A 16,689-nucleotide genomic window follows, 5' to 3' on the forward strand; every position below is an offset into this window, starting at 1 on the left:
CCATGGGTATTCTCCTTATAAAATTCAAAAACTGAAGTGTCATTTGAAACTGAAATAACAAAAATACTTTGTGCTGACCTGCAAATATACAACCTTTCACTATTTAGCATACTGGAATCAGTGATTTGGCTGAATTGTGTGGATGGACTTTTGCCCATTAATCCAATTATTCAAAACACCAGCACTCAATGAGTCACTTCCTTGAAGTTTTCTAACCAATATTTTAACACAAAATACTTGAATACAAATACACCCATAGCATCAAAGATCTGTTGGTATGAGATCAATGAACATAGGGAATATGGTCTAGCTAGTCTTAAGCATGTAATTCTTTGAGGTGGCAAATCATATCAAACAGATGTAAGCACTTGATGGAAATTTCTTAACCTTTCTTACTTCTAACTGTAATTACCTTTAAACATATCCTAGTCGCAGGAAGCAACATTTCTAAGCACAATCTCTTGCTCACTCCCCAAACTCTTTAAAGCTCCACTTTTTCAAGCAACCCCTTAAAAGAACATATGCACTTAGAAATGGTTTGTGGCAGAGATTTCCACATTCTAACCATCCTCCAGTATTAAAAGAAATTCTACCTCACTTGAATTTGAGACACAAATTTGCACCCTTGTTACTGTAATAATTTCTTCTACTATGTCGGCTATAAGACGGCACATCATTTATATGCTATTTCCATTTTTATGAAGACACATCAGGAATAAACATTCAGAAATATACGTTAACATTCAAATTTGTGTTCCTGTTCCAGAAGTACTAGATGCAAAAAGAGGAACATTACATTCTGTAGGAAAAGTGGCTTATGGCAGTACCTTTTAAATTAATTTGGGAAAGCTCAAAAGGTTAGTATTGGATTTCTGGGAAGACAGACGAAAAATTCTCACAGATGAGACAATCAAAGGACCATTGTAACTGGCAGCCATTTCCAGTTATCAAATGGCACCAGGTGAATCCAGATTTGTCAAGGTTAACTGTATGGATGAGTCAGACAGTCTGGGAAAATGAGAAATATTTAGGAGGCTCTAGGAAGACCCTGCTTATCCAGTGTACATCAGTATTGTAAGAAAACATGTTTTGCTCCAGTCAAAAGGAAGTCGTAGACTGCATATTGAGCTAGTCTTTATTTTCTTGCCTTGATTACAATATCCAATGTATATTGGAAAACTGAGGTCAGATTTATCACAAAAACAGACCTCAATTTGCTACTCCAAACTATCAAAATCATCAGACCAAACTCACCCAGAGATGGATCTAAAGCTGCTTCTAATTTAGGTAGATGCCAATATAAATTGGCAGTTCATTTATAATCTAAATTGCCTTGTACCAAAGACACCTTGTTTGTTTACTCCATCTGCTCAACATGTGCCACTTTCTTTCTTACTACCTAATGTCTCGTTACCAGCATTTTTACATTAAAAAAAGTATCTACATGATAATTGCCTGACTTGCATATTCTACATGATTCTGCTGATGCTTTTGTAAGTAAATGCACTCACAGTACAGGACTGAGGCACATAGACCAGGAAGGTTCTAGTTTTAATCCATGGTCTATGCAAAAGTCTCTGATCTCAACTGTAATGTATGTACCTTTAAGGGGGGAACTTACTTTCTACAGCTCAAGTATACTGTAGTACCGGCAGTGACCACACTTGTATATAACGCCGAGTAGTAATCTGCTGTTTCAGTTGCAGTTTGAACCACGTTCAGTAAACACCTGTTGTACCGTTCTCTGCAGTCCTATTCTTATTATTGGATGTAACAGTGGCAACGAGCAAGTTCGAACCTACCTGCAACTCTGCATCACCTCCCTGGGATTCGCTCCTGGAGAACAGTGCAAGAAGGTCGAGTCCAGAAGCACGGGCTTCGATCACGGGCAACCGCCCAGTCATCCAGCGGAGATTTGAGCATCGCAGGGGAGGCTGTCGAGAGCCAGGCTTGGCTTTCCAGTCACGGTGGTCCAGCAAAACAGGCTGGCAACAGGTACTGCGCAGACCCTTCCCAGACAGCGACGGGCTACAGCCCGACCGAGCGGCACAGAAAAAGGCCGAACAGCGTCGATGGGGGAGAGAGGGCAGAGCGCACAGGGCGCAACTGGTGTTCAGGACCGAGCAGCGTCAACGGGGGAGAAAGGCGCGCAGGAAAACGCGAGGCGCTGCCATTGCCACGAGGACCGCAGAGAGCGGCGTTGGCAGCAGCGCACGAAACCCACAGGGCGTCGCCATTTGCCACGAGGACTGCCGAGAGCGGCGTTGGCAGCAGCGCGGGAGATGCCATTTTAAGCCGCAGCAGGGAAGAAAGGAAAGCGCGGGAGACGCCATTCTAAGCCAGTCTAACCACACCCAAAAATGCCGAAGAGTGGCAGTATCACAGCGTTCGACAATGAAGTCGAAGATTGGACAACATATGTCGAACGCATAGAAGTATACTGCAAGGCGAATGAAGTGCCAGATGACAAGAAAGCGCTGGTATTGTTGAATTCAATGGGTGCAAAAACGTATGGCTTACTACGAAACCTAGTCACCCCAGAGAAGCCAGTAGAAAAGGATTTTGAAAACAGTGTCAATCCTACAGGACCACTTAAACCCCACACCGCTGCTGATAGCAGAAAGATTTAAGTTTCACAAAAGGAACCAGCATATGCGGAGTATTTAACAGAACTACGCAAGCTATCGAAACACTGCCAGTTTGGAACGGGACTAGCAGATACTTTAAGGGACAAGTTTCTGTGTGGGCTTCAAAGTGAAGGAACCCAGAAACGGCTTCTATCAGAAAAGGATCTTACGCTGGACAAGGTTTTCAGCATTGCAGTATCACACGAAGCAGCAGCACGGGGCGCTGCAGAGATACAACGGAGACCGCAAGAATATGGCACAAATGAAATGTCATACGGAACAGTGAAGTGCTATCGCTGCGGCAGAACAACACACGACCATAATGATTGCTGGTTCAAGGACAAAGTGTGCAGACAGTGTGGAAAAGTAGGACACATAGCAAGAATCTGCAGGTCGGGAAAGAAAACCAGCAGCAAGAAATCTCCACAGGAGAAGTACAAGAAGGTACATAAGGTGACGGAGAGTAGTTCAGACGAACAGAAGAGTGATACAGACTCCGGAAGCAAGGAGCTGGGTTGCCTGAAACTACATAATGTGATCAAAACGGAGGATCACCAAACTATCTGGGTCACGCTCAAGATAGCAGGAGTCCAAGTGAAAATGGAATTGGACACAGGATCAGCCCTAACAGTCATAAACCGAAGGGACTACAAGCGGCTATTCTCACATATACCCTTGAGAGATACAAAGATTGTCTTGAAGACGTACACGGGGCAAAAAGTCTACCCCAAATGAACGTTCTATATAACGGCAAGGAAACACCAAAAATGGACCTATATGTATTGCCAGATGGAGGACCACCACTACTAGGACGTGAATGGATCCGGAAGATACAGCTAGATTGGCATTCCATACAAGCACTGGCTGTAGATGCCAAAAAGGATGACGACGTCACACCTGGACGACTGTCAAAAATGCTAACTGACACACAAGAAGTGTTCCAGCAGGGACTCGGAACACTAAAAGGCATAACAGCGACGATCAAAATAGAGGAAAATGCAAGCCCAAAGTTTTTTAAGGTCAGACCGGTACCTTATGCGATCCGCCCAGCCGTCGAAGCAGAGCTGGAAGGTTTGGAACGTTCAGGAGTGCTGTCCAAAGTGGACTGGAGCGAGTGGGCTACACCCATCGTTCCTGTAATGAAGAGGTCGTTGAGTAATACGCCTGGGAAACCAAAGAAGGTTCGCATCTGTGGGGACTTTAAGGTGACAGTGAACCCAGTCCTTCACACTGTACAATATCCGCTTCTGCAGATTGAAGATATTTTCGCCTCGCTATCTGGAGGGAAACGCTTCACTAAGATTGATCTGGCCCAGGCGTACCTGCAAATGGAGGTAGAAGAAGCCTCGAAACAGTACCTCACTATCAACACTCAAAGGTCTCTACCAATACAACCGGCTGGTGTTCGGGGTAGCATCAGCTCCGGCTATTTGGCAAAGGGCAATGGAACAAGACCCGCAAGGGATTCCAGGGACCCAGTGTTATTTGGACGATATCCTGGTCACGGGCGAAAATGACAGTGATCACCTCGCCAACCAGAAGCAGATCTCATATTGTGGCCACGTTATTGATAAAGAGGGGTTACATAAGTCCCCTGAAAAGATTGAGGCAGTAGTCAAGGCTCCAGCACCGGAAAATGTGTCACAACTGAGGTCGTTCCTCGGGCTGGTGAACTACTACCATAAGTTCTTGCCGAATTTGTCTACCGTACTACACCCACTGAACACCCTACTGCAAACGGGGGCACCATGGAAGTGGAGTGACGAATGTAAACGAGCTTTCCAGAAGAGCAAAGCATTGATCACATCAAAAGAGGTGTTGGCTCATTTCAACCCAGCACTACCAATTCGGTTGGCGTGTGATGAATCACCCTATGGCATTGGAGCGGTGCTGTCGCACAAATTCCCGGACGGCTCGGAGAGGCCAGTAGCCTTTGCGTCTCGGTCACTAACCTCAGCCGAGCGTAACTACGCCCAGATCGACAGGGAAGCCCTCAGCCTAGTGTGGGGAGTGGAAAAAGTTCAATCATTATCTGCACGGGCAGAAGTTCACCTTGCTGACTGACCACCAACCACTTGTCTCCATCTTTAATCCAAAGAAGGGCGTTCCGGTGATGACTGCGCAACGGCTACAAAGATGGTCCCTTTTTCTAGGGGTGCACCAATATGAAATCGAGTGTAAGGGCACGAAACAGCATGGAAATGCTGATGGGCTATCACGCCTGCCACTGCCTACTGCAGAGGAAGCACCAGCAGTGGATCCTGTCGAAATATTTCATTCGACGATAATTGAATGCTTGCCAGTAACTAACGCTGGTATAGAGAAGGAGACCCAAAATGACCCGACGCTGTCTCGGGTATATGATTTGACGGTGAAGGGATGGCCAGCACATGGCGACTCACTGTTGCCAGCATTCTCATCCAGAAGAGAACAGCTGTCAGTATGCCAGGGGACCTTGATGTGTGGATCACCGAGTGGTAATTCCACCCAAGTTAAGGGAGAGAGTGCTCAATGAGCTTCACGAAGGTCATCTGGGAGGGGTGAAATTGAAAAGCCTTGCTAGGGCTTGTGTGGTGGCCGGGGATCGATCAGCAAATCGAGGACCTGACAAAGAGCTGCTCAGGATGCCAGAAGATATAAAATGCACCACCACATGCCCCTCTACACCCATGGGAGTGGCCCTCATCTCCATGGCAACGGGTGCATATTGATTTTGCTGGTCCATTCATGGACTCAATGTTTTTAATAGCCGTGGATGCGCACTTGAAATGGCCTGAGGTGATCAAAATGTCCTCCAGCACCACGGAGAAAACTATTGCAGTTCTATGGACCATTTTTGCCAGGAACGGCTTGCCAGGGCAGATTTGCTCTGATAACAGACCATAGTTTGTGTCCAAAGATTTATGAAAAGGAATGGGGTAAGGCATTACACATCCGCCCCGTATCAACCAGCCACAAATGGATTGGCTGAGAGGTTCGTACAAACCTTTAAAAAAGCAGTAAAGGCCATGTGCGATGACGACATTCCACTGCAGCATAAGGTGGACAATTTCCTGTTAGCCTACAGAAATGCGACACATGCAGTCACCAACCAGGCCCCGGCCATGATGTTCTTTAACCGAAGGTTGAGATCTCGTCTGGATTTGCTCAGACCAAGCGTACAAAGAGATGTTGAGAGTAAGCAATTCCAGCACATCAATGAGAAGCCGACAAGGAGCTTCAATGCAGGGCAACCAGTCTTGGCCCGCGACTACCGAACAGAGAAATGACAACCAGGAACGATATGCACACGGCAGGGGCCACTAATGTACACAGTGGACGTTGGGGAGAGCATCGTGAGACGCCATGCTGACCAGATCCTAGAGTCACAGGAACGAGTCAACCCCATGCCTCGCCCATACGTACCTGGTGATGAACCCGACGTACAGGTCGCATCTACCCCAGAAACAGTAGCATCGGAAGCTGATGAACCAACCGACGACAGGGGCCAGAATCTCCTCCGCACCAAGAGCAAGACACTCGGGAAAGGCGCTATCCAGAAAGGATCAGGAAGCCTCCCCAAAGACTGAATTTATAAATAGACTATTTTCAGCTAATGTTGCATGTTAAAAGTGTTAATTGTAATTAGTTTGATATTTAATTGTTAAATGAGTGTTATGGTACTGTTAATCTAAAAGGGGAGGAATTGTAATGTATGTACCTTTTAAAGGGGGGGGGGGGGGAACTACTTTCTACAGCTCATCTATACTATAGTACCGGCAGTGACCACACCTGTATATAACGCTGAGTCGTAATCTGTTGTTTCAGTTGCAGTTTGAACCACGTTGAGTAAACACCTGTTGTACCATTCTCTGCAGTCCTTTTCTTATTACATGGACTTAACATCCACTAGGGCAATGATATTGTCTTCATCATCTCAGAGCTAGAGTGGAGCTGAAGAATAAATCATCCAGAGATCCTGTTACTAATTGCTATTCAGTAACCTCTGTTTGTAGACACTATGCAAGGATGTGATGGGTTTATCCGTAATGCCCCGCTCCAACAATCAAATGAAGAGGAGCCACTTAGGTAAGTACCAAGAGGACTGCTGGTATCCATAGGATCATATTCCAACATAAGCTACCAGCTTCAGAAGATATGGGGAGAAAATTGGAAAAAAAGTTTCAAAAACAAATCCAATATAGCCATCAGCTGTATATGTATGGGGCAACTTCACACAAACTAATGCACACTGGAAGGGCATCTATGAACCACAATTCAGACCTCCATACAGACAAGTTCAGTTGCGAAAATATATAATAACATGTATGTGGTGGGTAAGAATGAGAAAATCCCACTCCATCCATCTAGGTGCATATATAGGACCCACTCAGATAATTTCATCATCTGCCTCCCTGCAAGCTCAATTTATGCATTTCTATGTCCCTTTAAATCCAAGAACTGTAATTTTCTACTTGAAAAATTAGTTAAGTATGCACTGTAATCTATTCCTCATGCTAACGGTGTGAAGTAATTACATTTAGCCCACCACTTCTTTACCTCAGTCACATTCTCTTTGTTCATTGCAAAGTGTTGATTTGAATTCCCATGTGCTATTTCAAGAGTCACGAGATTTAAGAAAACTGGATTAAAAGATTGGTGCAGTAATGATCTGCCTAGTTGTTTTTAGTAGGCTTTGTAAATATGATGAGGGTTAATGAAAAGGTCAGAGGCAGAATGTCAATGCTGTGTTAATGTTGACATTTTGATTAGAATTTGGCGAGGTTACATGTCTAATTAGAAAGACAACCACATTTTGGGGCTACTCTAAGCCAAGGAGGAAATTTGAGAGTGTGATTAACCTGTAGAACAGGAATCCAGAGGAGGTAGTGGAGACCGATTTCTTCCAGTCCTTCCAGCAAGCATTAGATGTATTTCTGGGAAATGTGATTATCAGGATACATGGAAGACAAGAGCAAATTATTCTAGAAACAAATTACATAGAATTACAGGCACAGAAACAGGCCATTTGGCCCAACAGGTCCATGCCGGTGCTTATGCTCCCAACAAGCCTCCTCCCACCCAACTTCATCTTACCCTATCACCATATCCTCTATTCCTTTCTCCTACATGTACTTATCTCGCGTCCCCTTAAATGCATCTATGTTATTCGCCTCAACTACTCCATGTGATAGAGAGTTCCACATTCTAACCACTCTGAGTAAAGAAGTTTCTCCTGAGTTCCCAATTGGATTTATTGGTGACTATCTTATTTTTTTATGGCCCCTAGTTTTGGACTCCCCAAGTAGAAACATCCTCTGCACATCTACCATATCGAATAGACCTCTATCAGGTCACCACTCAGTCTTCTACTTTTCTAGAGCTAATTGCATTTCCTACTGGAATCCCAACACACTTCCCAGTGGGAAGTTGAGGTTCGTGTTGCGGTCCATTTTATTCACTTTATAGACTTTTAAGTGACCAAACCTCAGGTCACCTTTTTCGCTCTGGAAGGAACGTCGAAATGTGTGGATCTGGGACCTCGTGCAGCTTGCCGATCATCCACATGGGGTAAGAGAGAAAATTTTAAACCGAGGGCTCATGAATTGGTGACAGATCTGTTTTTTGCCTTAGGAGGTTGGTGGTGGTGGCGGGGGGGGGCGCGGTGGAGAAGAGGGGTGGTTAGTGTATGGGCATGAAATCAGCCAAAGGATGGGAGTGAGCACATACGGGCTGACGGTCTTTTTTTGGTCTGTACAGACAAAAACCATTTTGTTATACATTGTGGACAATGGTATGTACCAGATAATAGTAAATGAGTCTAACACCTACCATTTCCTCGCCACACCTCAGCCAAGTGGCAACCAATCTCACCAGGTTCTTTACAGAATTCAACAACATCTCGACATGTTGTTTCTGGGGTTATGGGGACTTCTGTTAAACCCTGCTCATTGTTACTCAAGTACACAGTCAGAATCATCTGCAAAAAAAAAAGACATTTTAACATTAGATTCATAGTATAATCCTTTTCCTGCTCGTTTTCAGTAAATAGTATGGCTTTCTTCGGAAAACTGTCATCAACTTTAAAAAGTCAGAACGGATCAAATAAATGTAAATACAGGTAGACTATCCTTTATCCGAAAACCTCGGGACCAGCCGTGTTTCGGTTTTCGGAAAATTTCGGATTTCGGAAGGTGGGTCCGTGGGGGGGGGGGGTCGGCGGGGGTGTCGGCTGGGGTCGGGGTCGGCGGGGGGGGGTCGTGCGCACGACTTACGCTGACCGAAAAAACCTTCGGTTTTTAGAGGGTTTCGGTTTTCGGAAGTTCGGATAAAGGGTAGTCTACCTGTAGTGTGAATAGAAAGTTCAGCTATCAAATTTAGAAAAATGAAATCAGTACATGTGAAAGTAATAATTTAACAGCAACTTTAAAAAAAAAGTAAATTTAAAACCATATAAGGCCAAAATATGATTACTTTGACACCACAACATTTTCCTCTGAAGGGGTTGTGCTCACTTCAAATGTTTTGTTAAAAACCTCAAATGAAGATAGTCCAGAAGCACAGCAAATATATGTGCGAAAAGCAAATCTCAATGAAGATCTCTTGTTTTAAAAAAAACATGTGCAGTAACAGAGTTTAACAATTGAATGTAATAGGAATGCACTTGTCCCAGCAATATTTTTGTATCGAGTGCAGAACTTGCAGTACAGCTATCTCAATGATGTATCAGTAAACATTCAATCCCAGCTGAACCCACAAGTGTGTTCCAAAAGGACATTTTTGTGCCAGATTTAAAACAATGATGTCTACCAAATTTCCCAGTACATCTGCACAGCCACTAAAAAAAACCAACAGCTGCAGATTCTTTTCATGTGCTATGCAGATTGCTAATCATAGCACTGACTCAAGACCAAATTATTTTGTTCTCATCATAAACACACATAATTGTTATTGTCTGAATAATAAAATCACAGGTGGCGGCTGTCTGTTGCAATGGATTAGAGCAGTGGTTCTCAAAGGTATTTATTTATTATCAAAATAGCCTCTCGCCCCAATAACTTTGGATACTGGGATCAGCAAGTCTGTTTGGTACAGCATAATGCGGAATTTGTTGAAACTAAAAGCAAAAATGTCAGTTTGAATTAATTTGATATTTTTCATTTTATCCTGTAATCTTCTATCTATTTCTATATGCTATTATAGTAGATTTAATAGTTGATGAGCTTATAACAAATATAAAACAAAAAAGAGCCACTTGAAGTCAATGTAAATGAAAATGAAAATCTGACTTTCTATAATGGACAGCCGAACCCCAACACTAGTTTTACGCCCAGGTGGCAAGTTGACCCCAATGACTCGTTACTTATAAATGAAAGGGGTCAAAAAGGTAATCACTATTCATGTGTGTATTATTTCCAGTAGAACATAGTGTGACTAGTGCACGGATTACCAGAAACAAATAGTACTTACTGTGGCTTTGGCAAAATACTAGATAACTAAAGTAATTTCAATAATTTTCTGTGAGGGAGCAAAACTGCTGCACGTTAAACAAGAACTTTTAAGACTGCATACTAATTAGGTGAAAACTAAACTATATTCTACCGACTCTATTAAAATGCACTGCACACTTCAAAGACTGCACAAAATGCTGGATTCATCAAAACACGAATAATAGGACCACACACTGTTCAAAATCCTGCACTGCCAAAGCACACAAAAGCAGCAGTTCATGTTTATTTGGGGACAGCAAAACATTAACTTATGTTTGCAGGTGTTTTGAAAGCAAGGTCAAACGAAGCATTTATATAATAAACTTCCTGCAAAAGTTACATTAGTTCAAAGAATACCATATCACTTATACTTTACCTTGCCATGGTTGAAGTTCCCTTTATTCATGATATTAAGTTTTTGACCAATTTTCTTAGACAGCCAAGAATTCTCCCTTGACTTAATTAAGCTCTGCAGCACCATTGTAACAAAACCGGTCATGTGCTTTGCATTAATGATCTAATTTAAGAGAGAAAATAAAATGGAGGGGGGAAACAAAGAGCAGAACAAAAAAGTTCTAGTGAACTGAAATGGCGTTCCAAGGGAAAATAGCTTATGTCTCTGTACTGGGCTCATAAGCAGACGTCATTGAGTCCTTGTGATAGCAGAATCAGCAGGCATACTTACGGCTTTAGCACCGATAAGATGGCCCTAATAAAACAGGACAGAGTTTACTATTGACAGCAAGGGTATATCGAGTTCACCCTAATCTGATGCATGTTTATGCTGAAGAAAAATGCTGTATATTTTTCTCAAGGCAAATTCTCTCAGTGGGGAAAAAATTCCAGATGGTATACAATTTTGCAATATGCACCCCAGTTGCAGAATGTTTTATCTTACTCTTCCAACTCTGTAGTATATAGTTATATAGCTAGACTCCAAGAAAAAAAAACACACCGCATTCAGTGTGTACAGCCCCAATCCCACGGCACTCATTAGGAGTGGAGTTTCCTTATTTGGTTAAAAATGAGACACATTTTGACGCACCATTTAAAAAAAAAAAATTAACATAGCTTCCATCTTTAAATACGTATGCAATATGTTATGTTTGCCAATTACAAATAACTTGTATTTATATAGCACCTTTGCTGTAGTACAATAGCTCAAGGCGCTTCACAGGAACGTAATCAAACAAAAGTTGACAGAGCAGCATGGATTTGTTAAAGGAAGGTCTTGCTTGACGACAATAGCAAAATACTGTGGATGCTGGAAATCTGAAATAACAACAGAAAATGCTAGAAACACTCAGCAGGCCAGGCAGCATCCATGGAGAGAGAAACAGAGTTAACGTTTCAGGTCTGTGACCCTTCGTCAGCACTCATTGTTCTGACGAAGGGTCACAGACCTGAAATGTTAACTCTGTTTCTCTCTCCATGGATGTTGCCTGGCCTGCTGAGTGTTTCCAGCATTTTCTGTCATGCCTGACTAACTTGATTGAATTTTTTGAGGTGGTAACAAGGAGGATTGATGAGGGTAGAGTGTTTGATATAGTCTACGTGGATATCAGCAAGGTTTTTGACAAGATCCCACATGGTAGGCTGGTCAGAAAAGTAAAAGCCATGGAACTCGGGAAAGTGGCAAGTTGGATCCTAAATTGGAAGCAAAGGCTAACGGTTGACTGATGTTTTTGTGACTGGAAGGTTTTTTCCAGTGGGGTTCTGCAAGGCTCAGTAGTAGGTCCCTTGCTTTTTGTGGTACACATCAATGATTCAGGCTTCAATGTAGGGGGCATGATTAAGAAGTTTGCAGATGATTGGCCGTGTGGTAGATCGTGAGGAAGAAAGCTGTAGACTGCAGGAAGATATCAATAAATTGGGCAGAACAGTGGCAAATGGAATTCAATCCGGAGAAGTGTGAGGTAATGCATTTGGGGAGGGCTAACAAGGCAAGGGAATACACATTAAATGGTAGGATACCGAGAAGTGCGGAGGAACAGAGGGACCTTGGAGTGCATGTCCACAGATCCCTGAAGGTAGCAGGACAGGTCGATAAGGTGGTTAAGGCAGCATACGGGATACTTTCCTTTATTAGCCGAGGCATAGAATATAAGAGCATGGAGGTTATACTAGAACTGTAGAAAACACTAGTTAGGCCACAGCCAGAATACTGCGCACAGTTCTGGGCACCACATTACAGGAAAGATGTGACTGCACTAGAGGGTGCAGAGGACATTTATGAGGATGTTGCTAGGGCGGGAGAATTTTAGCTATGAGGAAAGTTTAGATAGGCTGGGATTGTTTTCTTTGCAACAGAGGAGGCTGAGGGGATAGGAAGGACCTATTTCCCCCAGCAGAGAGGTCAGTAACCTGGGGGCCTAGATTTAAAGTAATTGGTAGAAGGATTAGAGGGGAGTTGAGGAGAAAGTTTTTCATCCAAAGGGTGTTTGAAGACCAGGACCTCAAACCCGGCACCAAGCTCCTGGTCTACAGAGCAGCAGTGATACCCGCCCTGCTGTATGCCTCAGAGACATGGACCATGTACAGCAGGCACCTCAAAGCACTGGAGAGGTACCAACGCTGCCTCCGCAAGATCCTGCAAATCCATTAGCAGGATAGGCGCACCAACGTCAGTGTTCTTGCTCAGGACAACATCCCCAGCGTCGAAGCTTTGACCACGCTCAATCAGCTCCGATGGACGGGTCACATTGTCCGCATGCCCGATACGAGACTCCCTATACAAGCACTCTACTCGGAGCTTCGACACGGCAACAGTCCCAGGTGGGCAGAGGAAACGCTTCAAAGACGCCCTCAAAGCCTCCTTGAAAAAGTGCAACATCCCCACCGACACCTGGGAATCCCTGGCCCAAGACCGCACAAAGTGGAGGAGAAACATCCGGGAAGGTGCCGAACACCTCGAGTCTCTTCGCCGGGAGCAAGTGGAAGCCAAGCGCAAGCAGCGCACGTCAACCCAATCACCCCACTCACCCACCCCTTCAACCACCGTCTGCCCCACCTGTGACAGGGACTGTAGGTCCTGCATTGGACTCATCAGTCACCCAAGAACTCATTTTTCATGTGGAAGCAAGTCATCCTCGGTTCCGAGGGACTGCCTAGGAAGGAAGGTCGAGGCAGAAACCCTCATCGCATTTGAAAAGTACTTAGATATACACTTGAAGTGCCATAACCTACAAGGCTACGGACCAAGAGCTGGAAAGTGGGATTAGGCTGGATAGCTCTTTTTTGGCCAGCACAGAAGCGATGGGTCGAATGGCCTCCTTCAGTGCCATAAATTTCTCTGATAATGAAATATTAGAACAGAAAGAGGTAGGTTTTAAGGAGCATCTTTAAGAAAGAAAGACAGGCAGAGACGTTTAGGGAGAGAATTCGAGCTTTACATTTGCTCAAGCACAAAGTATATAATTGGAGTATTTCCAGAAATATGCAGTACATACCCAAGTGGAGGCTTATCAGGACAGTTATAGTGAGCTGAAAACATGAAATTGGGCTGCAGCCAGTAGTTTCAGCTCAGACGTGTCCAATAACTTTTTTAATGAAGGCGTGCTTCGTTTACTTGGTAATGAATTGCATTCCTCACATATGAAATTATAAACTGAGTAAGTTACTTTGCAAGTCAGAAGATTACCAGCCCTCACAGTCATTAGCAAGATTTGAAAAACACTGCAGGGACACTTACTTGTCAGTCATGGAATTAATTCTATATTATCTTTTCACTTCTGCACTACAGTTTTTATTTATGGAAGAATAACTGTACAAAACAGGCAGATTTCCAGAAATTCTTCTCGTGTTGTGGCAGTCTTATGTTGGTTTGTAGCAGTGGTGTACTTGGGATGTTTGTGGATCTGATCGAAGACTACAATACTTGCTTCTCGGACAGAGGCGCTATGAGGTCAAGTCCAGGAGGTATAATCAGATTTCACAGGAGGCTTAACTATCATATTATGCCATCTGCAAATAACGTGGCCTCCACTTGAAAGCTCCCTACATGGACACAGATGATATTCAAAACTCACTGGAGCAAGAGGACAAAGAACAGACCTGGGTCCAATCACTCAAACTTCAAAACTATAACAAATTCAATTTTTGTGCTCACTCAAATGCTAAAGAATGGAGATTTCTCACTTTTTGCACCCATTGTTAAGCACACCCTCTTCCCCTCCCTCTCTTCCCGCACCACGCCCTCCCCCCACCCACCACTCCCAAGCAGGTAACAGCGCTAGTCAGATGCAGTGCAAAACGACCTCTACTCTATCCTTAAGGGTACTGCATATCACAGTACTGGATCTATTAGTGCATGTATAAATTTATCTACTCACAGGTCAGGAAGAGGTGACTATTATAGGTTCCTATAACTAATTGAGATAGCTCATCAAGTAAATTAATGTTAAACACACAGACAGACCAATACAGGTACACAATAGAAGGAAACGTGAGTCTCGTGCTCAGTCGTAGACTTGGGACACACCCACAAACAAACGACACAGGGAAGCACGTAGGCCCTTCACTGCATTATTTAATGTGCACAGACAGACAAATTTATACAGTGGTATGACAAATTAGGGTATACACTGATACACATAACAAAGGCACATTCCGATCCCAAAATGCTGTATTCTTCACCCCACCCCACCCAAGGATGGAATTTCAGACAAATGTGCTTTTTAATCTGCTTCATTGGGATAGATTGTTCTCATTAGGATTTGAACAATAAATGAAGTGTGTAAAATCTTAGACTATCATATAGCATTCAACAAATGTAATTACCAATTGTTACAATAGAAAAGACGAACAAGATTCGCGGACATTCTATAGTTTATAAAGCATTTTCTTTGTAGCTATGCCAAATATGCCATCATTAAAAATAACCACACAGGGCTGCCATATGGTCAGCTTGTGAAAGCAATTCACCTCTTCAGATTGTAGCCCTAGACTAAAAGTTAACTGATGTAAATCGCTTGCTACAATAGAAACCAAAATAAAATGAAAGTTTATAAAGCTGTACATTCAGGTTTCACTATAAAAATTAATCACAATTTCAAAAATCAGTACAATGATATTTCACAAATTCCTCCAACTTGCAAAAATTGTATGTATAACAGAGATTATTTTGTAGTTCATGAAAACCATCTGATGTGCCAACCTACTTTTGAAATGCCTGCTTCGTTTGGGACATAAAAAAGGAACACTTCAGAATTCAGTGAAGATTCACCTTTTAAGGTCCCGTACCTACAGCATGCAACACTGATATCACTTCCCAAAGAAAAATACAATTAAAATTTATAACAATTATTGAAGTCCACTTGTATTACTCTTAGAGCACAGCTACATAGAACCATCACGTAGAACCCAATAGAAGATTAACAGCTGTGAACAAAAATGAAGCTGAAGAAAGATTGTACCCATCATATATGAACAGATGTATAAGTTCAATGTGAAAGTTTGAATTTGGATATGACTGTAAATATATTAAGCATAGTTTAGTTGGAGAAAATTAAGACAGGTTTTTAAAAAAAAAAACTATTTCATTAAGCGAGCTGGCTGCACACATTACTGCTAGCAGCCTATGATTGCGATGTTTTCCCAGGTCTACAATATCACTTTATATACAAGTAATTTGTTATGCTCGACCCCCCCACTGATTCGGATTTGTCACGCTGCTTGTCTGACATCCAGTACTGGATGAGCAGAAATTTCCTTCAACTAAATATGGGGAAGACCGAAGCCATTGTCTTTGGCCCCCGCCACAAATTCTATTCCCTAGCTACCGACGCCATCTGTCTCCCTGACCACTGTCTGAAGCTGAACCAGGCCATTTGCAACCTTGTAGTATTGGAGACGCATATCCACATTAGGTACAAACTATATCCAAACCACTGTCCCAGGAATTCAAAACAGTCTGGCACAGAGATTACTGTAAATTCCCATGCTTTCACACCTCCAGCTTAAGATAAGAGGTTTTATTTAATTTACAAAATCAAAGATCATGTCAGTCTGAACAGCTTGGTCATCTAGAGTCACGTGACGCTGTGCATCATCTCCAATGGAGCATTGTTGCACTATTTCTGGGATGGAGTCAATCTCTTGCATTTTCAAACATCTTTTTAAGTCATAATTGTACAGTACTTTATTGACACCAACTGTTTAAACAAATGAATAAACATATGCTCATTTGCAAAGTTGATATTCTTTCACTAGCCAGAACCTAGCATTTTTGAGCAGTTTGTCTTTATAGTTATGTTACACTTAAAAAGAACGAGCAGTTATTTAAAATATGTTGTATTCCATGTGCTGGAAGAGGGAGGGAAGTAAAGAGGAAGGAAGGAACAAGAACATATACCACCATATCCACATAGGTAGTTATACAAAAATACCACAATCAAAATTTGATATAACTGAATACTCTGGCTCGGATTTTGTGGTCAGCGGCAAACGAATGGCGCCAGCCGTTCATTACACTTACCCACAGACTTTCTATGGGCTTTTGCACTAGAAATTGTGGTGATTAGGAATACATTTCAGCACAGCGCCCTCTACAGGGGATTGGGGACCTGTGTGAACAGACCAAGCAACTGTGCATC

General features: G+C 42.9%; 1 protein-coding gene across 11 annotated transcripts in view; it reads right to left on the minus strand.

The window, feature by feature from the left end:
* Positions 1–16,689, minus strand: part of ppp1r13bb (protein phosphatase 1, regulatory subunit 13Bb) — a 127,834-nt gene that overhangs the window by 93,743 nt on the left and 17,402 nt on the right. For 5 of the 11 annotated variants that reach the window (XM_086003080.1, XM_086003078.1, XM_086003085.1 and 2 more), the window contains exons 1-3: positions 10,473–10,610; positions 8,439–8,586; positions 7,469–7,543 (exon numbers count right to left, since the gene is read on the minus strand). The exons of 1 other annotated variant lie outside the window; for it this stretch is intronic. In XM_086003080.1, the coding sequence (XP_085859206.1) occupies positions 7,469–7,543; positions 8,439–8,586; positions 10,473–10,595 (346 nt within the window). In that variant the 5' untranslated portion in view covers positions 10,596–10,610. Of the gene's footprint in view, positions 1–7,468; positions 7,544–8,438; positions 8,587–10,472; positions 10,611–16,689 lie in introns of those variants that run through there. 5 more of the 11 variants (XM_086003087.1, XM_086003086.1, XM_086003082.1 and 2 more) reach the window with 2 other exon arrangements.

This window comes from Somniosus microcephalus, chromosome 12, assembly GCF_052327205.1.
Source record: "Somniosus microcephalus isolate GS21.2 chromosome 12, FLI_Smic_1.0, whole genome shotgun sequence".
Classification (NCBI taxonomy): domain Eukaryota; kingdom Metazoa; phylum Chordata; class Chondrichthyes; order Squaliformes; family Somniosidae; genus Somniosus; species Somniosus microcephalus.